Source organism: Ursus americanus, chromosome 27 (genome assembly GCF_024610735.1).
Source record: "Ursus americanus isolate L20-20 chromosome 27, mUrsAme1.1.p, whole genome shotgun sequence".
Classification (NCBI taxonomy): domain Eukaryota; kingdom Metazoa; phylum Chordata; class Mammalia; order Carnivora; family Ursidae; genus Ursus; species Ursus americanus.
The window spans coordinates 3,633,724-3,661,047 of NC_142153.1; the positions used below are offsets into that span (position 1 = coordinate 3,633,724).

At 36.9% G+C, this 27,324-nt stretch overlaps 1 protein-coding gene across 7 annotated transcripts in view; it reads right to left on the reverse strand.

The window, feature by feature from the left end:
* PSD3 (pleckstrin and Sec7 domain containing 3) overlaps positions 1-27,324 on the reverse strand; it is a 701,003-nt gene that overhangs the window by 157,235 nt on the left and 516,444 nt on the right. For all 7 annotated transcript variants that reach the window (XM_087856333.1, XM_087856334.1, XM_045779175.2 and 4 more), the window contains one exon: positions 20,851-21,044. In XM_087856333.1, coding sequence (XP_087712459.1) covers positions 20,851-21,044 — 194 coding nt within the window. The remainder of the gene's footprint in view (positions 1-20,850; positions 21,045-27,324) is intronic.

The following is a 27,324-nucleotide window of genomic DNA, read 5'->3' on the forward strand; positions in this document are numbered from 1 at the left end:
TAGCCCATCGCCTGACCACCACCCCTCCAACAACCCTCAGTTTGTTTTCTATCCTTAAGAGTCTCTTATGGTTTGCTTCCTTCTCTTTTCTTTCGCTTTCCCTATGTTCACCTGTTTTGTTTCCTACATTCTACATATGAATGAAATCACTTGTTATTTGTCTTTCAATGACTTATTTCACTTAGCATAATATGCTCTAGTTCCATCCACCTTGTTGCAAATGGCAAGATTTCATTCTTTTTAATGGCTGGGTAATATTCCTTTCTCAATCACACACACACACATACACACACACACACTAAATTCTTTCTTTTCTTTACTTTCCTTCCTTCCTTTTTGTAAGTAATAAATCTTATTTTCAAAGTTTCCTAATTATTGTTGCTGAGGGCATCTTGCAATCATGATAAAAACCACAAGGGTCAGTTCAGCCAGAACACTGGTTATTGCTAGGCTGAGACTGGCACAAAATACATTCATTGCAGTTAGATCACATATATAAATTCATGTACCATCATTGCAGTTACTAACCACAAATCTTTCAATATTTCTAATATTTCTAATATTTTATCATTTCCATTCCATTTTATATAAATGAAATGAAATAGTATGTAGCTATTTAAGATGGGCTTTTATAAACTCAGAATAATACTCTGTATCATCCAAGTTGCCTGGTGTATCAATTTTTTTATTACTGTGTAGTATTCCATGGTGTGTATATAATACAGTATTTAAACATTTAACCCGTTGAAGGACATCTGGCATGTTTCCAATTTTTAGGAATGACAAATAAATCTACTACGGACATTTGTGTACAGTTGTCTGTGTACCCGTAAGTTTTTAAGATAAAGAGTGCATTTGCTGAGGCATATAATAATTGCATATTTAGTTTTATAAGAAACTACCAACACATTTCCTAGAGTGGCTGCAATGCAGAGTGATCCAATGTCTCCATGCCCTCCCCACCATATGATGCTGTCACTGACTTTTATTTTAGCCATTCTGATAGGTGTATAGAGTGGCTGCAATGCAGAGTGATCCAATGTCTCCATGCCCTCCCCACCATATGATGCTGTCACTGACTTTTATTTTAGCCATTCTGATAGGTGTATAGCAATATCTTATTGTGGTTTTAATTTGAGTCTTTTCATGTCTTTGCCCATTTTCTAATTGGATTTTGCTGATTTTTCTTTTTCTTTCTTTTTTTTTTTTTTTGTATTTTTACTGTTTTGAGACCTGTTTATACATTCTTGATAGCAGTTCCTTGCTGGAGATTTGATTTGCAAATATTTTCCTGTTGTCTCTCCTTATATTTTTTATCCTCTTTACCATGGATTTTGCAGAGCAAAAGTTTTTAATTTTTATGACATCCAGTTTATCAATTTCTCTATTATTGATCATGCTTTTGCTGTCGGGCCTAAGAACCTTTCGGCCCTAAACTCCAAAGATTTTATGTTGTTATCTCTCTAGTTTTCAAAGTTTTATATTTTACTCTGAGATGCACTTTGAGTTAATTTTTATAAAAGGTGTTAGATTTAGATCAAGATTTTTTTTTGCCTCTGGGTGTCCAATTGCCTCAGTGCCATTTGTTGAAAAGCTATCCTTCCTCTGCTGAATTGTTCTTGCACCACTGTAAACAAGATGAACATATTTATGTGGTTCTATTTTGGGCTCTCTATTCTGCACCACTGATATGTGTGACTTCATGTATAGTTCAACCAGTATCACACAGTCTTGAGTAATGTAGCTATATAGTAAGCCTTCACATCACATAAAGTCATTCCTGATACTTTATTCTTTTTCAAGATTATTTAAGCTACTTCAGGGCCTGTGACTTGCCATATAAATTTTAGAATAAGCTTCATCATGTCTACAAAAATCTTGCTGGAATTTGGATATTAAATTGCATTAAACCTATATATGAATTTGGAGAAAACTGACATCTTTACTATGTTGAATTTTCCTACCTCTGAACATAGTATGCCTCTCCATTTACTAAGTTCTTTGATTATTTTCATCACAATATTGTAATGTTCAGCACACAAATACTGTACATGTTTTAAGTGCTTACGTAGTGTCTTAGTCTGCTTGGGCTGCCATGACAAATTATCACAGACTGTGTGGCTTAAAGAACAGGAATTTATTTTCTCACAGTTCTGAAGCCCGGAAGTGTGAGATCAGGGTGTTAAGCATGGTTGGGTTCTAGTAAGAGCTCTCTTCAAGTACTCACATGATATTTCCTCAGTGCATGCATTTGGTGGGACTGAAAGAGAGAGATCTTCCTCTTCTTTTAAGGCCACCAATCCTATTGGATTAGGATTCTAACTTTATGACATCATTTAACATCAATTCCTAAAAGCCTTATTTCCAAATAAAGTTGCATGGGGGGTAAGGGCTTCAATGTGTGAATTTCATGGGGGGGGGGGCACAATTCAATCCATCACACTAAGCAATATACGTTCTTTAAAGTAATTGTAGATGGAATTGCATTTTTAATTTGGTTTCCACATATTTATTGTTAATATATAGAAATGGGATATATTTTATTATGTAGATCTGCAACAATGCTGAACTCACACTATACACTATGATTTTCTTTTGCGCTAAATCCTAGGGCTTTTTGGTAGATTCTATGGAAGTTTATATATAGACAATCATGTCATCCACGAATAGAAGCAGTTTTATTTTTCCATCTAATTTTCTAATTGTTTTCTTTATCTTGCCTTATTCCACTGGCTAGAAATGCAGTATTATGTTGAGTAAAAGTGGTAAGCATATAAATCCTTGCCCACTTCCCAATCTCAGGGGGAAAGCATTCAGTCCTTCGTTAGTAAGTATGATGTTGGAAATAGGATTTTGGTATATGCTCTTCACCAACTTCAGGTAATCCTATTACTGCTGAGAGTCTTCTTTTGTTCAGTTACAGTTTAAAAAAAACTTTTTTGAAATATATTTGACATATAACATTATGTAAATTTTAGGTATACAACATGTTGACTTGCTACATTTATATATTGTGATATGATTGCCATTGTAGCAATAGTTAGCACTGCTATCATGCCAATCACTGTCCTTTCTTTTTTTGTGGTGCAAATAATTAAGATCTAGTCTCTTAGCAAGTTTGACGACTATAATACAATATTGTTGTCTATATTGACTACACTTTGCTTTTGATCTCCAGGACATACATTTTTTTTTTCTTCCAAGTTTAATTTAAATTCAAGTCCGTTAACATATAGTGTAGTACTGGTTTCAGGAGTAATATTTAGTGACTTGTCACTTACATATAATATCCACTGCTAATCACAACAAGGGCCCTCTTTAGTTCCCATCACCCATTTAGCCCATTCCCCACCCACCACCCCTCCAACAAATCTGTTTGTTTTCTATAGTTAAAGAGTCTCTTATGGTTTGCCTCCCTCTCTACTTTAATCTTATTGTATTTTTCCTACCCACCCATTCTGTTCATCTGCATTATTTCTTAAATTCCACATATGAGTGAATCATTTGGTATTTGTCTTTCTCTGACTGACTTATTTCACTTAGAATACACCCTAGTTCCATCCACATCATTACAAAAGGCAAGATTTCATTCATTCTGATGGCCGAGTAATATAGCTTTGTATACATATACCACATATTCTTTATCCATTCATCAGTCTATGGATACTTGGCATTTTCCATAGTTTGGCTCTTGTTGATAACTCTGCTCCAAACATAGGGTACACGTACCCCTTAGAAAATGTACTTTTGTACCCTTTGGGTAAATACCTAGTAGTGCAATTATTGGGTCATAGGACAGTTCTATTTTTAATGTTTTAGGGAACTTCCATACTATTTTGCCAAGTGGCTGAACCAGTTTGCATTCCCCATAACAGTGCAAGAAGGTTCTTATCTGCATTCTCACCAACATCTGTTGTTTCCTGTGCTGTTAACTTTAGCCATTCTGCAGGTGGTTTTGATATGCATTTCCCTGATGATGAGTGATACTGAGCATCTTTTCATATGTCTGTTAGCATCTGGATGTCATCTTTGGAAAAATGTCTATTCATGTCTTCTGCCCATTTCTTAACTGGGTTATTTGTTTTTTGGGTGTTGAGTTTGACAAGTTCTTAATAGATTTTGAATATTAACCCTTTATCAGATATATCATTTGCAAGTATCTTCTCCCATTCCGTAGGTTGTCTTATAGTTCTGCTGATTGTTTCTTTGCTGTGCAGAAGTTTTTATCTTTTTAAAAAAGATTTTATTTATTTATTTGAGAAAGAGATCATGCATGAGCTGGGGGAGGGGCAAGGGAGGAGGAGAAACAGATGCTCCACTGAGCAGGAAGCCCAATGCAGGGCTGGATTCCAGGACCCTGAGATCACGACCTGAGTCGAAGGCAGACGCTTAACCTACGGAACCACTCAGGTGGCCAAGCCAATAGTTCATTTTGCTTGTTTCCGTTGCCTATAGCAACGTGTCTAGTAAGAAGTTGCTACAGCCAAGGTCAAAGAGGTTTCTGCCTGTGTTCTCTTGTAGGATTTTGAGGGTTTCATTTCTCACATTTAGGTCGTCTTTCATCCATTTTGAATTTACTTTTGTGTGTGATGTAAGAAAGTGGTCCACTTTCATACTTCTGCATGTTGCTGTCCAATTTTTCCACACCATTTACTGAAGAGACTGCCTTTTTTTCCACTGGATACGCTTTCCTGCTTTGTCAAAGATTAGTTGACCACAGAGGGTCCATTTCTGGGTTCCCTATTCTGCTCTACGTTTCTGGTTTTGTGCCAGTACCATACTGTCTTGATGATTACAGCTTTGTAATATAGCTTGAAGTCCAGTATAGTGATGCTACCAGCTTTGGTTTTCTTTTCCAACTTTCTTTGGCTATCCGGGGTCTTTTCTGGTTCCTTAAAAATTTTAGTATTATTTGTTCCAGCTCTGAGAAAAATGTTGACGGTATTTTGATAGGGATTGCACTGAATGTATAGATTACTCTGGGAAGCACCGGCATTTTAACAATATTTGTTCTTCCAATCCATGAGCATGGAATGCTTTTACATTTCTTTGTATCTTCCTCAATTTCTTTCATGAGTGTTTTATAGTTTCAGAGTACAGATCCTTTACCTCCTTGGTTAGATTTATTCCCAGGTATCTTATGTTTTTTTTTGTGCAATTGTAAATGGGATTGATTCCTTAATTTCTTTCTTCTAATTCATTGTTAGTGTACAGAAATGCAACTGACTTCTGTGCATTAATTTTGTATCCTGCCACTTTGCTGAATTCCTGATGAGTTCTAGCAATTTTTGGGTAGAGTCTTTGTGTTTTCAACATAGAGTACCATGTTATCTGTGAAGAGGAAAAGTTTGACTTCTTTGTTGATCTGGATGCCTTTTCTTTTTCTTCATTAACTTGGGGATATTGAACGAACCCTGCAGCCAAGAACGAATCCCACTTGGTCTTGGTGAATAATTTTTTTAACGTACCATTGCTTTCAATTTGCTAGTATTTGTTGAGAATTTTTAAATCCATGTTCATCAGGGATATTGGTCTATAATTCTCCTTTTTAATGTGGTCTTTGTCTGGTTTTGGAATGAAGGTAATACTGGCCTCACAGAATGAGTTTTGAAGTTTTCCTTACATTTCTATTTTTTGGAATAGTTTCAGAAAAATAAGTATTAACTCTTAAGTGTTTGGAAGAATTCTTCTGGGAAGCCATCTAGCTCTGGACTCTTTGTTTGTTGGGAGATTTTTGGTTACTGGCTCAATTTCTTCCCTGGTTATGAGTCTGTTCTAATTTTTTATTTCTTCCTATTTCAGTTTTGGTACCTTATATGATTCTAGGAAGTTATCCATTTCTTTCAGATTGCCCAATTTATTGGCATGTAATTGCTCATAATATTCTTTTATAATTGTTTGTATTTCTTCGGTGTTGGTTGTGATCTCTCCTCTTTTGTGATTTTATTTATTTGGGTCCTTTCTCTTTTCTTTTTGGTAAGTCTGGCTAGGGGTTTATCAATTTTGTTTATTCTTTCAAAGAACCAGCTTCTAGTTTTATTGATGTATTCTACTGTTTTTTTTTTTAATTTATATATCATTGATTTCTGTTCTAATCTTTATTATTTCCTTCTTCTGCTGGTTTTAGGTATTATTTGCTGTTCTTTGTGCAGCTCCTTCAGGTATAAAGTTATGTTGTATATTTGAGACTTTTCTTGCTTCTTAAGGAAGGCCTGTGTTGCCATATACTTCCCTCCTATGACCACCTTTGCTGCATCCCAAAGGTTTGGTACTGTCATGTTTTCATTTTCGGTCTTCCCTACATTTATTTAATTCTTTAATTTCTTGGTTAGCTCATTCATTCTTTAGTAGAATATTATTTAGCCTCCATGTATTTGTGGTCTTTCCAAATTTTTCTAATGGCTGACTTCAAGTTTCACAGCATTGTGGTCTGAAAATATGCATGGTATAATCTCAATCTTTTTGTATTGGTTGAGGCCTGATTTGTGTCCTAGTATGTGATCTATTCTGGAGAATGTTCCCTATGTACTTGGAAAGAATGTGTATTCTGCTGCTTTAGTATGGAATGCTCTGAATATATCTGTGAAGTCCATCTGGTCCAGTGTGTCATTCAAATTGAATTGAAAAATACAATAAGATTAAAGTAGAGAGGGAGGCAAACCATAAGAAACTCTTTAACTATAGAAAACAAACAGATTTGCTGGAGGGGTGGTGGGTAGGGAATGGGCTAAATGGGTGATGGGAACTAAAGAGGGCCCTTGTTGTGATTAGCAGTGGATATTATATGTAAGTGACAAGTCACTAAATACTATTTAGTACATTTTCTAAGGGGTACATGTACCCTATGTTTGGAGCAGAGTTATCAACAAGAGCCAAACTATGGAAAATGCCAAGTATCCATAGACTGATGAATGGATAAAGAATATGTGGTATATGTATACAAAGCTATATTACTCGGCCATCAGAATGAATGAAATCTTGCCTTTTGTAATGATGTGGATGGAACTAGAGTGTATTCTAAGTGAAATAAGTCAGTCAGAGAAAGACAAATACCAAAAGATTTCACTCATATGCGGAATTTAAGAAATAATGCAGATGAACAGAATGGATGGGTAGGATAAATACGATACAAAAGATTGAGATTATACCATGCATATTTCCTTGCTGATCCTCTGCTTAGATGATCTGTCCATTGCTCTAAGTGGGGTGTTAAAGTCCTCTATTATTTTTGTATTATTATCCATGAGCTTCCTTGTTATTAATTGATTTATATATTTGTCTGCCCTGAAGTTAGGGGCATAAACATTTACAATTGTTAGATCTTCTTGTTGGATAGACCCTTTTATTATGATACAGTGTCCTTTCTCATCTCTTATTACAGTCTTTGGTTTAAAATGTTGTTTGATATAAGTATAGCTACTCCAGCTTTCTTTTGATGTCCATTAAAATGAGATGGTTCCCCAACCATTCACTTTGAATCTGGAGATGTCAGTGCATCTAAAGTCCATCTTGTCTAAGCAGCATATTGACGGGTCTTCTTTTTTTATCCGTTCTGATACCCTATGTCTTTTGTTGGAGCATTGAATCCACGTACATTCAGAATAATATTGATAGATATGAATTTAGTGCCACTGTATTACCTGTCAAGTTGCTGTTCCCATAGATTGTCTCTGTTCCTTTCTAGTCTTTGTTGTTTTTGGTCTCTCTTTCCTGCTCAAAGGGTTCCCTTTAATATTTCTTGCACAGGTGCTTTAGAATTCAAGAACTATACTTTTCACTTGTCTTGGAAACTATCTCTCTTCTTCTATTCTGAATACAGACTTGCTGGATAAAGTATTCTTTTTTTTTTTTTAAAGATTTTATTTATTCAATTTAGAGAGAGCACGAGCAGGGGGACAGGGAGAAGCAGACTCCTCTGCTGAGCAGGGAGCCCAATGCATGGCTTGATGCCAGGACCCTGAGATCATGACCTGAGCCGAAGGCAGACACTTAACCAACTAAGTCACCCAGGCACCCCTGGATAAAGTATTCTTGGCTACATACTTTTCCCACTTAGCATGTTGAATATTTCCTGCCCTCTCTTCTGGCCTTGTAAGTTTCAGTGGCCAGGTCTGCTGCTAACCTTATGTGTCTACCCTTATAGGTAAAAGACTTTTTTTTTTTTTTTTTGTCCCTAGCTGCTTTCAGAATTCTCTCTTTATCTTTACATTTTGCTTCACCATGATATGTAGGGTGTTGATCTGTTTTTGTTGATTCTGAGTGGAGTTCTCTGTGTCTCTTGGACTTGAATGCCTGTTTCTTTCCCCAGATTAGGAAAGTTATCAGCTGTAATTTGTTCAAATAAACCTTCTGCCCCTTTATCCCACTCTTCTTCTGCGACTCCTATGATGTGGATATTATTGCACTTCATGGAGTTGCTGTGTTCCTTAAGTCTAACTTAGTGATCAGTTTTCTTCCCCTCTTCTTTTCATCCTCATTATGTTCCATAATTTTATCTTCTCCATCACGTATTGTCTCCTCTGATTCTTCCATCCTCATTGTGACTTTATCCGCTTAGTTTTGCATCTCAGTTATAGCATTTTTTCTTTCAGCTTGACTACTTTTTAGGTTTTTTTTTTCTCTCCAGCAAGGGTATCTCTGGTGTCTTCTATGCTTCCTTCAAGCCAGCTAGTATTCTTATGATTGCTGTTCTAAATTCTTGTTCAGATGTATTGCTTTTATCTGAGTAAATCCCTGGATGTGATTTTTTCTTCATCTTTCTTTTGGGGAGAATTCTTCCACCTTGTAATTTTGTCTAGGTTTCTGTCTTTTGTGTGTTATGAGAGCTTGTTATGCTCCCTGTTCCTGACAGTAATGCTATATCAAGAAGGGGTAATACACTGTCCACGGTGTGGCACTTCAGAAGTGTTTCTGGTATATGCTATGTACACTCTGCTGTTGTGTTTTGGTTGCCCTTTCTCATAGGTCAGTCTTCTGCAGAGTTCCTCCTTGCTTCCAGTGGGGAGTGTTTAGACATTTAACCAGGTATGCTTTGATTTGTTTGCTACAATAAGCCTGTGTGTGTGTGTGTTTTTTTTAACTTGATCCAAAAAAAGAGAAAAGGACAAAAAAACCCTGCAAATACACAAACTAAAAGCGATAAGTCTGATTCCAAAGAAAAAGAAAGAAAACCTCTGATACTAAAAAAGAGAAAAGGAAATGAAAAAACAAACAAACAAAAAACTATAAACTATAAACCTGATTCCAAAGGAAAAAGAAAAAAGAAAGCCTGGTCCTGTTTCCACCAGAACTGAAGGTGACACTTTGGAGCACTCTATGATCAGTAGACTTGGTGCATACAGGGGGCTTATGCTATTCCTCTGGGGGAGACACCTCCTGCGCTGGCTCACAGTCCAACCTGCTGTAGTAAAGATGCCCCTACAGGGTGCAGGGGGGCGGGCTTTGGTGTAAGTGGCTCAAGACTCCACTGGGGGTGCTGTGTTGCTCACTGAGGTCCAATCATGCTGTTGGGAGAGGGAAAGATGGCATCATTCTGTTCTCTGGTCCCCAAAGAGGCGAGCTCGGACTGACACTATTTAGAAAGCCCTAAAAGAAAAGTGAACAAGCTCCCTTCTGGTGTCCCAGGCTGATCCCTGCCCTCAATTTGTCTCTGCCTGAGCTGTGGGCACATCCAGTGCCACAGTTCTCCTGTGTTTTATGTCTGGCGCCTGGATGGGATACAAAATTCTAAATTTTAAAAAACCTGCTATGGCGTCAACCCACTCCCCTCCTCTGGAGCAGAGCCTTACCACATTGTGTCTGGTGCTGTTCTGTCACAGGAAAGCAGTCGTATATCAGTGTAGGAGCTTGGAGTTTACGGTAAAGCATAGTGAAAAGCTGTGAACAGGTTATCTGCCCTCCCTGCATACTTCTGTCCCTTGCTAATGAACAACCGCTCACTGGTGCCTCAAGGGTATTTTTTCCTTGGAGAGGCAATATGCCCTCTTTCAAATGTACCCCAGGAAGGGGTATATTCTCTCCCAGTGTGACTCAGGGGATCCCTACACAATGCTTTCTGCTTCCAGGTCTCCACCCTCCTCCCCTCCAGGAGAAATGCTGCCCACCCCGCTGGAGTCCGGATTCAGGCATGGCTTTCTAAAACTTCAAACTTTGAACTCTCCTCCTTGTAAAAACTTGTGATAGTCAGTTCCTCTGGATTCCCCAGTCAATGGTTTTGGGAAAGTGTTTTTCCTGTGTGAACCAACACGCTGCTCACTGTCCCCCTCTCTCATTCTCTCCTTCTTCCATGGAAAGTGCTCCCTCCTCCCCTTCACAGCACTGTTGCTTTTCTCTTCTCCAATTCACATCTCTGTACCCTGTACATGCCACGTTCTCTCCCTCTAACTGTGAAGATTGTTCTTAATCCTCAGGTCAATTTTCTAGGTATTTAAAATGATTTGATATTACCCTAGCTGTGTTTAAGGGATGAGGCAGGACCGGGGTACTCCTACTACTCTGCCATCTTAACTTTCCACACCTATACCACAATTTCTTTATTCAGTTTTCAGTTAATGGATATTTGGGTTCCTTCCATAATTTGGCTGTTGTTGATAATGCTGCTAATAAATAGGGGTGCAGGTTACCCTCTGAATCAGTATTTCTGTAACCTTTGGATAAATACCTAATAGTGCAATTGCTGGGTCACAGGGCAGTTCTATCTTTAACTTTTTGAGGAACATTCATACTGCTTACTACAGTGGCTGCAACAGTTTGCATTCCCATCAACAGAGTGTAAGATTCTCCACATCTGTGCCAAGATCTGTTGTTTCCTGTGTTGTTCATTTTAGCCATTCTGACAGGTGTGAGGTGGTATCTCATCGTGGTTTTGATGAGAGGTTTTTGTATTTCCCTGATGATGAGTGATGTTCAGCATCTTTTCATGTTTTTGTTTTTTGTTTTCATGTTTTGTTAGCCATCTGGATGTCTTCTTTGGAAAAATGTCTACTCACGTCTTCTGCCTATTTCTTAAATGGATTATTTGTTTTTGAGATTTTGAGTTTGACAAGTTCTTTACATATTTTGGATACTAACCCTTTATCAGATATGGCATTTGCAAATATCTTCTCCCATTCCATAGGTTGTCTTTTAGTTTTGTTGACTGTTTCCTTTGCTGTGCATTAGCCTTTTAAATTGAAGAAATAGCAATAGCGTATTTTTGCATTTGATTCCCTTCCCTCCGGCGATATGAGTAGTAAGAGGTTGCTCTGGCCGAGGTCAAAGAGGTTGCTGCCTGTGTTCTCTAGGATTTTGATGATTTCCCATCTCACATTTAGGCCTTTCATCCATTTCGAATTTATATTTGTGTATGGTGTAGGACACTGGTCCAGTTTCATTCTTTTGCATGCACCATCTAGTTTTCCCAACACCATTTGTTGAAGAGACTGTCTTTTTCTCACTGGATATTCATTCCTGCTATATTGAAGAGTAGTTGTCCATACGGTTGTGGGTTCATTTCTGGGTTTTCTATTCTTTTCCATTGATCTATGTGTCTGTTTTTGTGCCAGTACCATACTGTTGTGATCATTACAGAGCTGTAACATAGGTTGAAGTCCAGAATTGTGATGGCTCCAGCTTTGCTTTTTCTTTTTCAGGATTGTTTTGGCTATTCGGGGTCTTTTGTGGTTCCATACAGATTTTAGGATTTGTTCAAGCTCTGTGAAAAATGCTGGTGGTATTTTGATAGGGATTGCACTGAATGTGTAGGCTGCTTTGGGTAGTATAGACATTTTAACAATGTTTGCTCTTCTAATCCATGAGTGGGGAATGCCTTCCCGTTTCTTTGTGTCCTCTTTAATTTCTTTCATAAGTGTTCTATAGTTTCCAGAGTACAGATCTTTTACCTCTCTGGTTAGGTTTATTCCTAGATATCTTACAGGTTTTGGTGCAGTTGTAAATGGGATCGATTCCTTGATTTCTACTGCTTCATTACTGGCATAGAGAAATGCAACAGATTTCTGTACATTGATTTTATATCCTGTGACTGCTGAATTCATGTATGAATTTTAGCAATTTTTTTTGTGGAGTCTGTTGAGTTTTCTACATAGAGTATCATGTTGTCTGTGAAGTGTGGAAGTCTGGCTTCCTGCTTGCTGATTTGGATGCCTTTTATTTCTTTTTGTTGACTGACTGCTGTGGCTAGGACTTCCAGTACTATGTTAAATAATATTGGTGAGAGTAGACATCACTGTCTTGTCCTTGACCACAGAAGAAAAGTCTCAGTTCTTCTCTATTGAGCTTGATATTAGAATTCCATTTCACTTTTAAAGCTCAATAAATATTAAGTCTTGAGGTCTGAGGCAACTAGAAAAAATTTCTTAACAAAAGCAATCAGTAATCAGTTTAGTTCTCCTTATGTCCATGAAAGGTTAATTGCTACAAAAACTTCTCTCCTTTCATAACAACTAGAAAACAGAACAATACATATGAAACAAAAGTTTCCAGATATTGTACAATAGGCAGCTTTGAACTGATTCTAAAGAGAAAGGAACAAAAGAGGTAAGACCATATAGCTGCTTGAAGGAAGTATCTAAGATCCAATAGGGAAAGAGGGTACTGAAATAGAGTTTGGAACTTGTGCTGACTTTTGTGAGGCTGAGGTGGCTAGAATTTGTTGATCGGAGTATAAGAGAGAGGAAAGCTACACAAGAGGATAGCTCTGGAGATCCGCAGAGGAATTCCCAGGTCTTGGCTACAGCACTGATGTGGTCACATGTGAAAAAAATAACCAAACAGTAGTGGAATGAACAATTTCAAAAGCTCATGTGGGGGTAGAAATAGTCTGTATTTTTCATAAGACAGAGGAGAGAAAGACTGTGTAATACTAGGGCATTGGAGGCTAAAGAGTAATAATGGCTCCCTAGTATGAAGCTAAATAAGTTCCAGAAAAAAGGCTGATTTGGATATACCTTGACAAAGAGTAAAGGCAAGCCTCTAAAGGATCCAGTTAATTCATAAGCTACTTATCTATACAATAGGATAAAATCCAACATTCTTTAATGGAATATAACTAAATCTGGTCTCCCAAAATGTCACAACATCTGGCATTCAAATAAAAGTTACTAGGAACGCAAAGAAAAAGAAAACTATAACCTAGAGGTAGCAGGAAAATTAATCAAAGTAACAGTCCTGGAAATCACAGGGAGAAAAGAATCAAAGAGAGGGACCTTAATATAGCTATGGTATATATGAAAAATATGCTCAAGGACATTAAGAGAATCAGAAACTTGATAATGAGAGAAATGGAGGATAGAAAAGATTCAAGATGCAGTTTCAAAAATAAAGAATACTATATATATGTTCCACCTGGGTGGCTCAGTCAGTTATGTGTCTGACTCTTGTTTTCGGCTCAGGTTACAATCTCAGGGATATGAGATCAAGCCTGGAGTTGGGCTTCGTGCTGGACATAAAGCTGCTTAAGATTCTCTCTACCCTCTCCCTCTACCCCTCCCTCCGCTCTCTCATAAAAAAAAATACTATATATGCAATGACAAATACTGTGGTAAAATTGAAGACATGCAAAAACAGTAAGTTCTTAAAGTATAAAAAAGATTTGGAAAAAAATCGAACAGAGCTTTAATGAACTTTTTGTGTAATATCAAGTAGTCATATATATAGGAAAAGAGAATCCTAGAAAGAGGAGTGGGTGCTATAGAAATAATGGCTAATAGATTTCCATAATAGGTGAAAAATATAACCTGATGAATACAAGAACTTCAATCAACACCAGACAAGAAAAACAAAAAGAAAAACCCAATAAGGCAGCTCATAATAAAACTGATGAAAATCAAAAAGAAAAAGAAAAATCTTGAAAGTAGCCAGAGAGAAAATAAAAACATGGCAGGTAAACAGAAATAAATAATGTCAGCAGGCTTTTGTCTGAAACCACACAGGGCATTGAAAAATAGAACATTTTTAAATTACTGAAGGAAAAGGAAAATACTGCCAAATAATTCTACAACCAGTAGTCAAAAATTCCTAAAATTAAGATGCAGTGTACATTTTTTTAAAGCCAATAAAATATGAGCACATGTCTTGCTAGCAGGACTTTACTACAAGACATATTAAAGGAAATGATTTAAGCAGAAAAAGAAAAGATACTAAATGGAAATTTGGAAATGCAAAAGGAAACTCAGTATGCCAGAAATAGACAATGTGTGGGTAAAAGTAAAAACTACATTTCTATTTAAAGCAAAAATAATCACAATGTACTATGAGTTTTATACACAAGGAAAACAAATGATATAGCACAAATGCTAGGAAAATAGAAAAGAAAGTAACCTGTTGTAAGGGTCTCAAACTTCAATTTCTTTCATAAGTGTTCTATAGTTTCCAGAATACCTCTCTGGTTAGGTTTATTCCTAGATATCTTACTTAACAGGTTTTGCTGCACTTGTAAATGGGATCAATTCCTTGATTTCTACTGTTTCATTACTGGCATAAAAAAATGCAATAGATTTCTGTACATGGATTTTATATCCTGCGACTTTGCTGAATTCATGTATGAGTTTTAGCAATTTTTTTGTGGAGTCTGTTGGGTTTTCTACATAGAATATCATGTTGTCTGTGAAGTGTGAAAGTTTGGCTTCCTCCTTGCTGATTTGGATGCCTTTTATTTCTTTTTGTTGACTGACTGATGTGGCTAGGGCTTCCAGTACTATGTTAAATAATAGTGGTAAGAGTAGACATCCCTGCCTTGTTTCTGACCATGGAGGAAAAGCTCCCAGGTCTTCCCTATGGAAGAGAATATTAGTTGTGGGTTTTTCATATATGTCCTTTATTCTATGTTGAGGTATATTCCCTTTGACACTACTTTGTTGAGGGTTTTTTATAATGAATGGATGTTATACATTTTTTCAAATGCTTTTTCTACATCTATTGAAAGGATCATATGGTTCTTGTCCTTTCTTTTATTAATGTGGTGTATCATTTTGATTGATTTACTAATATTGAACCACCCTTACAGGCCAAGCATAAATCCCACTTGATAGTGGTGGATGGTTTTTTTTTAACATACTGTTTGATTTGGTTTGCTACTATTTTATTGAGAACTTGTACATCTATAAGCATCAGGGATATTGGCCTCTAGTTCTCTCTTTTAGTGGAGTCTTTATTTTTGAATTCAGGGCAATTCTGGCCCCATAGAATGAATGTGGAAGTTTTCCCACCTCTTCTATTTTTTTTTTTTTGGAATAATTTGAGAAGAAAAGGTAATCACTATCATTTAAATGTTTGGCCAAATTGACCCATGAGGCCACCTAGCCCTGGACTAATTCAATTTCTTTGCTAGTTATGGTCCCTTCAAGTTTTCTATTTCTTCCTGTTTTAGTTTTGGTGGTTCACATGTTTCTAGGAATACATCCATTTCTTTCAGGTTGTCCAATTTGTGGGCATATAGTTTTTCATAATATTTTCTTATAATTTTATTTCTGTGGTGTTGGTGGTTATTTTTTGTCTCTTGTTTTGATTTTATTTATTTATTTCCTTTCTCTTTTCTTTTAGATAAGTCTGGCTTGGGGCTTGTCAATTTTATTCATTTTTTCAATGAACTAGTTCCTGGTTTCATTGATCTGTTCTATTGTTTTCTTTTTAGTTTCTATATCATTTATTTCTGTTCTAATCTTTAGTATTTTCTTCTTTATGCTGGATTAAGGCTTCATTTATTGTTCTTTTTCTAGCTCCTTTAGAAATAAGGTTAGGTTGTTAAAGATTTTTCTTGCCTCTTGAGCCTTGTATTGCTACATAGTTCCCTGTTACCACTGCTTTTCCTGCATCCCCAAGGTTTTGGACTGTTGTGTTCATTTTTATTTGTTTCCACATACATTTCTATTTCTTCTTTGATTTCCTGGTTGACCCATTCATCATTTAGTAGCACATTGTTTAACCACCATGTGTTTGTGGTCGTTCCTTTTTTTTTTTTTTTTTTTTTTTTTTTGTGGTTGACTTCAAGTTTCATAGCACTCTGGTCAGAAAAGATGCATGGCATGATCTCAATCTTTTTGTACTTGTTGTGGCCTGGTTTATGACCTAGTATATGATCTATTCTGGACAATGTTCCATGTGCACTCAAAAAGAACCTGCATTAAAGTGTATTCTGCTGCTTTAGAATGAAATATTCTGAATATATCTGTGAAGTCCATCTGGTCCAATGTGTCATTCAAAGTTATTGTTTCCTTGTTGATTTTCTACTTAGATGTTCTATTTGTTGATGTAAGTGGGGTGATAAAGTACCCTACTCTTAACTGTATTATTATCAATGAGTTCCTTTATGTTTGTTATTGTTTTATATATTTGGATGCCTCCATGTTGTGTGTATAAACACTTCCAATTATTAGATCTTATTTTTAGATCGTCCCCTCTATTATGATATAATGCCCTTCATCTCTTCTTATAGTGTTTAGTTTAAAGTCTAGTTAGTCGGATAGAAGTATTGCTACTCTGGCTTTATTTTGATGTCCAGTTACATGAAAAGTAGTTCTCCATTCCATCAATTTCAATGCGCAGGTGTCTTTAGGTATAAAATGAATTTCTAGTAGGCAGCATATAAATGGGTCTTCTTTTTTTAATACATTCTGACACTGTGTAATCTGATTGGAGTGTTTAGTCCATTTACATTTAGAGTAATTATCGATAGATATGTATTTAGTGCCATTTTATACCTTGTTTCGTTGTTTTGGGAGATTTTCTCTATTACATTCTTGTCTCTGTCCCTTTGGTCTTTCCTTTCCACTCACAGTCCCCTTTAATATTTCTTGCAGGCCTGGTTTAATGGCCACAAACTCCTTTAGTTTTCTTTGTCTGGGAAACTCTTTGTCTTTCCTTATATTCTGAATTATAGCCTTGCTAGATAGAGTATTCTTGGCTGCAGACTTATCCCATTCAGTACTATGAATATATCATGCTACTCCCTCCTAGCTTGCCAAATTTATGTTGAGAGATCTGAAACTAGCCTCGTGGGTCTTCCCTGTAAGTTAGGGACTTCTTTTTGTCTTGCTGCTTTTAAGACTTTTCTCTTTATCAGTATATTTTGCAAAATTTAATTACAATGTCATGTTCTTGGCCAGCTTTTGTTGATTTTTTAAAAGATTTATTTATTTGAGAGACAGTGTGTGTGTGGGGGGAAGGGGCAGAGGGAGAGAGAGAGAATCTCAAGCAGACTCCCCGCTGAGCACGGAGCCCAACACAGGGCTCAATCTCACAACCCTGAGATCATGACCTGAGCCGAAATCAAGAGTCAGAGGCTTAACTGACTAAGCCATCCAGGCGCTGCAGCTTTTGTTGATTTTGATGGGAGTTCTTGGTGTCTCCTAGATCTGGATACTTGTTTCCTTTCCCAGATTAGGGAAGTTTTCATATATTATTTTCTCAAATAAATTTCCTGTCCTCTTTTCTCTGTCTTCTTCTTCTAGTACACCTATAATATGAATGTTACTACATTTAATGGAGTCACTGAGTTCCCTAAGTATATTCTCATACTGCAAAATTCTTTCTTTTGTTCAGCTTATGTTTCATTATTTGATCTTGTATGTCACTTCTTTGTGCCTCTGCTTCTTCCATCCTTGTGTTCGTTGCATCAAGCCTGTTTTGAATCTCAGTTATTGAATTTATTTCTGATGATTTTTTTTTTTTACTCTTTTATCTCTGTGGTAAGGGTCTCCCTGGTCTTCCATTCTTTTCTCAAGCCAGCAAGTAACTTATGATTGCTGCAGTGGATTCCCCATCAGTCATATTACTTGCATCTGTTCTGCTTAGATCTCTGGCTGTGCCCTTATCTTATTCTCTCATTTGGGATAAATTCCTCTGTCTTGGCATTTTGTCTAAGTCTCTCTTCTTCTCTGTGTTAGAAAAGCCTGTATGTTTCCTGCTCCTGAGAGTCATGGCTTTATGAAGAAGAGATCATATAGGTCCAGGGCCTGGTACTTCAGATAATGTCCCTGGTGTGTGCTGCATGCCCTCTGCTACTGTGTTTTGGCTGCTGTATCCTTCAGGCCAGTTTCTGCAGGGGCTCACCTTGCCCACAGTGGGAAGTGTCTGGTCCTTGGCTAGAATGTGGCACGTTTTAACTAGGTATGCTTTGGTCTGTGTGTTAAATGAGACCTGATACTTCCACTTGAACTGAAGCCAAGCAGAACTCTCCAGTCAGGAGCTGTGGTGTGGACAGGGGCTTCTGCTGGTCTTCTGTGGAAAGGCCCTGCAGCACTGGGACTGAGGCAAGCTTCACTGAGAAGGGCAGTACTACCAGACGGCAAGGATGTGAGACTTGGTGTAAGCAGGTTAGACAGCCAGTGTGGGCACTGTGCTGCTCACCACAGGTGGCTCTGTGTTTATGATGAGGGGCAGTAGAGGAAATGGCCCCAGCCAGTTCCTCTATTCCTGGAGAGAAGTATCTGTGCATGCTGTCTCTCAGGGAGGCATGCCAAGAAGAGTGAATAATCTCCCCACTGTTTGTTCCAGGTGTTTTTCAGACTGCTGTTTCTACAGTCTGCCTCTGGGTTGTTTGTCTGACTTCTCTCCAGGAACAGTGCAGTGCCCTCTGAGCTGTATCCCAGCCAAGACTGCTGACTTTTAAAACTCAGGCTTTAGGGACATGATGTGGGCAGGGGTCTGTGCTGGTCTTTGGGGGGAGTGTCTCACCTGGGCAGAAATTCTTAAGGTGCTAAAAAGATAAAGTCCCATGACACTTAAAACTGCTTTAATGAATCTGAAGTTCTTAAAGGAGTTAACTAAGGCTTTAAAGGAATTATACTGGCAGGAAAATCTAGTGTGATATAAAAGGTCTATGATGGCTCAACAACTAAGCACCTCCCAGGTTTTGTACCTATACTCATATACAGTGGGCTAAGGGAGTAGAGCTTCCAGCAAGGGAACTCTCTCCAATAATCCTTAGAAGTGGCCCAGGAAAACAAGACAGAAAGAAAATTTCACTGGTAGGCTGAATCTGGGCACTCTTTGGAATAAGTTAATCAATTATATCAATCCATTGCTAGGGAAGTGAATCAATGAAAAGATGCTCAAGTAGGTTAACTTTGCAGAATGTAGTAAAATACACTGAATCAGTGATTGCTGTTTTGCTTCCTTTCTTGTCTTTCCTGAACTGGTATTTTAAACTGCAGTTATTCTGCTTTTTGCTTCTAGTACTTTATCTGAAGTAAGTCAGATATTTCCATATTTTTCATTTAGCCTATAGAGTGAATTTACTAGGGAAAATGGACACTGAACAGCAAATTTAAACCTTGGAGATGGGAGCTACTCCTAGGCATGACATGTGGGACAGAGATAAGTGTATCTGTGGTTATAAATGGAAAATGGTACTGTGTTCACCAAAAGCTTCACTTGAACTGGCTGGAGAAAGGTGTGTGCAAATGCTGGCAACAAAGAGATGAATATCTATTTATCCACCAAAAAGAACCCTTTTTCTATGAGAACTGTATCTTACTCGTCTTGAGGGAACTTTCCCTCTTTGCGTTTCAACCAAGTGAGTGCTGACAATTACAGTATTCCATCTCTCAGTCATACAAATCAGAGTTCTGCCCAGAATATAATAAATTCAAAGTTAGGAAAGAAGGAGAATACTTTTGTTGACAAAATTAAACACATGCTTTAAAAGGCTGCTAATAATCATGGATCCAGCCATGTAAAAGAGACCTGCTTCAAAGAGTAAAGATGACATGCAATATAATGCAGAGACAAAAATGGACAAAGTATCCTGGCAACATTCTTCATTTTAAGTGTGTCCTTGTCCTTTTTTTCCTAAGTCAGTTAGACTACCTGTCACTTGCAACTACAAGTGACAGGTAAGTAAAACAATTCTCTTCAAGAAAATTAAGTAGTCTAATAGGCTAGTAGATAGAGTGTACAGGATATATGGTAGAGGTACTCCTAAGGAACTTGGAAAAACTGAGAAACTTACTCAGCATCATAAGTCAGTGTCAAAGCCACTCTATTACAATATTTCTCTTGACTATAACCCAATAGAATGTGTAACACATTAAAAAAAAGTACCCAGCCACAGATAGAAGTAGTGGTATTGTCCATCTAAGCAGTGCATATTTGTGTCTGTAGGTAGGTAGGAACACCCAAAGGTTTAATCCAATAATTATAAGCACACATACCAGCTTACCTTAGCCTGTTCAACTATATCAAACTGCTATTTCACTCTCTGCATAGGTTATTCTAAGCATAGAAACACACTTCATTTCTATCAAATTTCAAAGACAGTAGATAACAATGTCTCATACTTCACAGAGTCATCAGTTGGGACTCCTTTAGTTTTCCAGTACTAATTATACCATGCTTGCCCATGACACACCTATCCACCTCCCATAAAGGCCAATCCCTTCAAATGTGTGTGGACTGCAATTCTTTCCCTTCCTTGTCTGTGGGATCTTACATTATTGATTATTCTACGTGTTATAAATTTACTCTTCCCCTCAATCACCAGAGATGTAAACTCCATGAAGATAGGGACCTTGCCCATCCCATTCACTGATAAATTTCTGATGTCTAGTACATAGTTAAGTACCCAAAATTATTTGTTGAAGGCAAGAGTAAATAAATGAATAAATATTTGGAAACGAATCATCTGTAAGAGGTCTTCCATTTCTGAAGCTCTATAGTTCTACTTGGAGAAGAGCAGGTGCCACAATGGATTTCTGACTTAGGGTTAGAAGCTTCATCAAACTGCAGTTAATAGTTCTCCAGAAATACCTAATATAATTTTTCTTCATCCTTACTTTACTTCAGATAAATTCACTTTAAATTCTGAGCCTCAAGATGAAATAAATGAAATAGATAATGACAACAAATTGTGCTTACTCTTCTTTCCATCCATATCTGCATGGATCTTCCGAGCCAAGAATCCACTTTTGTACACAGCAGCATTTGGGTCATGAGGAATGTCTAAGAATGGGTTGGTAGTGCTCCCAATACGACTGATGGTCTTTGGATGTGTTCCATTAGCCTTCTCATCAGTACCTTCAGATGGAGATTTTTTTTTCTCTTCATCATCTCTAAAGGAAGAAAACACAGATTGAGCACCTAACGCAATATTCAATAAACAAAGTTTTTCAGTGTAATAAACTACCATGTTTTCCAATAGTCTATCAGACTAGATAACAAAAGCTGTAATAACAGGTATCATTTACTATGTGTCTATGTGCCAGGTATTAATGGTCATCACAATTTTCTAAGACTGACATCAGTATCCCATATTACAGATAAGGAAATAAACTCAGAGACTAAATAAATGCCCAAGGCCACAGATCTAGTAATCAAAGAAAGAGATTCTAAGGATACGACTGCAAAATCTCTAAAGCCTTTGCTCTTTCTTACCCACTACAGTGCCTTCATGTCTGTCCTCTTTCAAAAGAGTGGGGATTCTTTGGCAGAGACCTCGATCTTGATTTTTGATTTCTACATCTTTAGCACATTGCCAAGTATACAGAATACAAATAATTACAGACTCAGTCCAGTGAATAATACTGATCTATATCTGCCAAATAACAGGTAATTCTCTTATATTGAAACCCCCTGTAAAGCTATTAATGATGTAGGATGGTGGTGTCATCCACAGTGCTTTGGCATCTTATAGTGACTACTTTCTCAACTGCCATAAAAGTGTGGGGCACCCTAACAGCCACTGAGAAAACCTGTAATTGTCAAATCTTTTTAAAATCTCTGTTCCGGGGCATCTGGGTGGCTCAGTTGGTTAAGCATCTGCCTTGGGCTCAGGTCATGATCTCAAGGTCCTGGGACTGAGCCCCACATCGGGCTCCCTGTTCAGCGGGGAGTCTGCTTTTCCCTTTCCCTCTGCTCTTCCTCCCTGCTCTGCTTGCCCCCCACCCTCAAATAAATAAAAACCTTAAAAAAAAACTCTGTTCCTTCAAGGAGGGCAAATTAAACTCTGAGATTCTAATGTATGAAGGAAGCAGAAAATGTATGGTGACATTCAATTAATAAAGAGGAAGAGAAGAAGAAAACAAACTGATATACTGCTAAAAAAAACCACAGCACCGAATTCGGAGCATTTGTCTTAGTTCACCTGTTCAATTTCCTCAATTGCCTCTGGCTTTATTGCTTATTGTGTTGATTAGTGAATATTTTTATTAAAACTTCAAAATAACCACGACCAAAATATATTTAAAATAAACCAAAAAATTAATAATTATCAAGTGTTTATTTGGTGATCAAATTAAAATATTTAATTATTGTGAAATATATAAAAAGAACACTGGACCCTTAGACATCTATACTTAATTTTTAATTCTGAGACAATTTTAGATTTGTAAAGATAGTACATACATTCTCATCTGCCCATCACCCAGTTCCCCCAATATTAACAACTTACATAACCATAGTAAAAATTTCAAAATGAACAAAGCAATAATGCAATACTATGAATTAAACTTAAGACTTTATTCAGACTTTACCAATTTTTTCATTAATTTTTTTTCTGTTCCAGGATCATATCTATGATCCCACAGTGCATGTAGTTGTTATGATTTCTTAGTTTTCTCCAGTCACCAACAGAACCTCACTCTTTCCTTGTCCTTCTTGACCTTGACATTTTGAAGAGTATTAGAACTGGCCAGTTATGTTATAGAATATCCCCAATTTAGGTTTGTTTGATTAGATTGAGGTTGTACATTTTTGGGAAGGATACCATACGTGATACACCCTCTCAGTGCATCAGATCAGGGTACATATGTTTTATGACTAGTGATATTAACCTTGATTACTTGGTTAAGGTGCTGTCTGCCAAGTTTCTATTCTGGAATGTTATCATTTCCTTTTGTAAATGTTTTGGGGAAAATTTGTGACTATGAAAATAGCCTGTTTCTCCTTAAACTTCTGAGCGCTAACATGAGCATTCATCAGTGGATCTTGCCTATGAAAATTATTGTGCTGATCTAATGGTGTTTATTTATTTCCCTCATTTGTTCTACATTAGTAATTGGAATTCTGTAAGTATGGACAAATGGATATAATCTTATTCTTTTGAATTATAATAAAACACCATCATTATTAAATTTATTGCTCCTTTTTTTTTAGATTTTTTAATTTATTCGACAGAGAGAGACACAGCAAGAGAGGGAACACAAGTAGGGGGAGTAGAAGAGGGAGAAGCAGGTTTCCCCCTGAGCAGGGAGCCTGATGCGGGGCTCAATCCCAGGACCCTGGGCTCATGACCTGAGCCGAAGGCAGACGCTTAACGACTGAGCCACCCAGGTGCCCCTATTTCTCCATTTTTTTCAGCTTTGGCCACTGTTCTATAAGGAGGCTTCTGTGTCCTTTGAACGTGCCTCCTTCTTTTTCCTTTTTGTTTTTCAAGCACTTCTTTTAGGTACCACAAGAAGATGCTTCCAAGCTCATCTTAAAATTTCCTTATCTTGACCCTGGAGGAAATGTGCCCAAGAAGTCCAGTTCTTCTTGTTGGATAACGGTATTTAGAAACCAAATCTAGGTAGTTGATGTGTTCACTATATATAGAAAATTGCCTCCTGTTTCCCTCTTTTAGTCAATTCCTTTCTCCTACCAATTCTCGAAAATTACTGATGTCCTCCATCCCTATTGATTTCCCTTTTTCAAAATGGCATAAATTCATCCATATTGTACAAATCAATAGTTTGTTTCCTTTTATTGCTAAGTACTATTTCATTTTATGGTACACTATATTTAGTTTGCTTATCCATGTGTTTCCCTGTTCCCAACTTTACTGAAGAATAACTGATTTAATACATTTTTAAAAGTTTTTAGTTATATTCCAGTTAGTGAACATACAGTGTAATAGTTTCATGTGTACAACACAGTGATTAAACACTTCCACACATCACCTGGTGCTCATCACAAGTGCATTCCTTTATCCCCATCACCTCTTTAACCCATCTGCCCACCCACCTCCCTTCTAGTAACCATCAGTTTGTTCTCTACACTTAAGAGTCTGTTTCTGGGTTTGTTTCTCTCTCTCTCTCTCTTTTTTTGTCCTTTTGTTCATTTGTTTTGTTTCTTAAATTCCACATATGAGTGAAATCATATGGTATTTGTCTTTCCCTGACTGGCTTATTTTGCTTAGCATAATGCTGTCTAGTTCCCTCTGCTCTGTTTGCCTGCCTTCTCTTCAGGAGCAGTGCAGTGCCCTCTGGTCTCTATGCTAGGCAAGCCTGCTGACCTTTAAAACTCTAGGCTCTAAGCCCTTCTGATGGCAAGAATACATGAAATCCAGCTCCTCTGTTTTCCAAACCAATGGCTTTGGGGAAACATTCTCCTTGTGTGTTCCCCTGTGTGCTCCTCTCTCTTTTATCCTTCTCTACAACCACACTTCTCTCCCCTCTGTAGCACCTGGCATCTGTTTCTCCCTTAAATCACATCTCTGCACTTCCTACCTTATTCAATGTCTTCTCTTCCATTAGTTGTGGAGTTTGTTCTTTCAGTCTTCACGTCAATTTCTGGGTTATTTAGGATGATCTGATAGTCACCTAGTTTGTGTTCATGGAACAACATTAGTCTAGGGTTCTCCTACTCTGCTGCCATCTTTCTCTCCCTCTGGAATAACTGATTTATGCAATGTAAAAGATTTACTTATTTATTAATTTATTTAAAGTTAATGGTCCCTACTGATGTTTGGAAAATATCTTCTGGATATTGCAAAAATCTTGCAAAATTACAATTAGTTATTGTATGGATTACATTTTCTCTTCTATGTTGAGTAATATTCCACTATATATATATATATATATATATATACCTATACATATGTATACATATATATATATATATGTCCATAAACACAAAATACTTTTCACATTTTTTTGTGCCCTCTTCAATTTGATTGAAGACAGTCTCTTCAACAGATGGTGTTGGGAAAACGAGACACCTACATGCAGAAGAATGAAACTGGACCACTTTCTTATACCATACACAAAAATAACTCAAAACAGATTAAAGACTAGAATGTGAGACCTGAAATCATAAAAATCCTTGAATAGGGTACAAGCAGTAACTTCTCTGAAATCGGCCACAGGAACATTTTTCTAGATATGTGTCAGAGGCAAGGGAAACAAAAGCAAAAATAAACTATTCGAATTACATCAAAATAAATACGTTCACACAGAGAAGGAAATACAATAAAGCTAAGAGGAAACCTATGGGATGGGAGAAGATATTTGCAGGTGATATATCTGATGAAGGTTTAGTATCCAAAATATGTAAAGAACTTAACTCAACACCCAAAAAAAGAATAATCCAATTGAAAAATGGGCAGAAGACATGAACAGATATTTTTCCAAAGAAGACAAACTTATGGCCAACAGACACATGAAAAGATGCTCACCTCATTCATCTTTAGGGAAATACAAATCAAAACTACAATGAGATATCACTTCATACTAGTCAGAATAGCTAAAATTAACAACATAGGAAACAACAGGGGTTGGCGATGATGTGAGGATGTGGAGAAAGGGGAACCCTCTAGCACTGTTGGTGGAAATGCAAACTGGTGCAGCCATTGTAGCAAACAGTATGGAGGTTCCTCAAAAAGTTAAAAATAGAACTACCCTATAATCCAACAATTGCACTACTAGGTATTTATCTGAAGGATACAAAAATGCTAATTCAAAGAGATACATGCACACCAACATTTATAGCAGCATTATTTACAATAGCCACATTATGGAAGTACCCCGTGTGTGTGTGTGTGTGTGTACACACAATTGAATATTACTCAGCCATAAAAATAAATGAAATCTTGTCATTTGCAATGATGTGGATGGAGCTAGGGAGAATTATGTTAAGTGAAATAAGTCAGTCAGAGAAAGATAAATACCATATGATTTCACTCATATGTGGAATTTAAGAAACAAAATAGATGAACATATGGGAAGAAAGAAAAAGGGAAGCAAATCATAAGATACCCTTAACAAAAGAAAAAACTGAAGGTTGATGGAGGGAGGTAGGTGTGGGGTGGGTTAAATGGGTGATGGGATGAATCACAAACTTCTGCTGAAACCAAATCAATCAATCAATCATACAGAAGGCAAAGAAAAGTATACTTATCATGATGAAAAATAATAAATAAAATTAAATTAAAAAAAGAAAAAAAAAGATTGATTTGGCTATTTGATGCCTTTTGTGGTTCCACATAAATTTTAGGACTTTTTGTTCTATTTCTGTGAAAAGTGGTATTTCAATTTAGATGGGGATTGCATTGAATCTGTAGACTGCCTTGGATGGTATGGACACTTTAACAATATTTATTACTCCAATCCATAAACACAAAATACTTCTCCCAGTTTTTTGTCCCCTCTTCCATTTCTTTCATCAGTGTCTTACAGTTTTCAATGTACAGCCTATCACTTCCTTCATTAAACTTATTCATAAGTATTTTACGGATTTGGATGCTATTGTACATGGGATTTATTTAAAATCTGTTTCTGTTTGTTGTTAATATACAGAAACATAACTGATTTTCATATGCTGATTTATATTCTGCAACTTTACTGAATTCATTTACTGATTCTAATAGTGTTTCTGTGTAAGTCTATAGGGTTTTCTATATATAATACCGTGTCATGTGCAAACAGAGGTAATTTTACTTCCTCCTTTTTGATTTGTATCCTTTTTATTTCTTTTTCTTATCTAACTCCTCTGGATAGGATTTCCAGTACTATGTTGAATAAAATGTTGAGAGTGGGCATCCTTGGCCAATGTTCCTCATCTTAGAGGTACTGCTTTTAGCATTTCACCGTTGAGTTCGATATATGCTATGGGCTTGTCACATACAGCCCCTACTATGTTGAGATACATCCTCTCTCTACCTAGTTTGTTGAGAGTTATCATAAAAGTGACATATTGTGAAATGCTCTTTTGGAGTCTACTGAGACAATCATATAGTTTTTACACTTCATTTTGATCATGTGGTACATCACATTATTGATTTGTCGATGTCAAACCATCCCTGTGTCTCCGGAATAAATCCCATCTGATCATGGAGTATGATCTTTTCAATATATTGTTGCATTCAATTTGCTAATATTTTATTGAGGATCTTTTGCATCTATGTTCATCAGGGATTTGGACTTTTTTGCTGTATCCTTGTCTGGCTTTGGTATCAGGGTAATGTAATTTGAAAGTGTTCCCTCCTCTTTATTTTTTTTGGAATAGTTTGAGAAGGATTGGCATTAATTCTTCTTTGAAGTTTGGTAGAATTCACCAGCGAAAACATCAGTCTTGGATTTTTATTTTTTGGGAGGTATTTGATTGTTGATTCAATCTCCTTATTAGTAATTTGTTCAG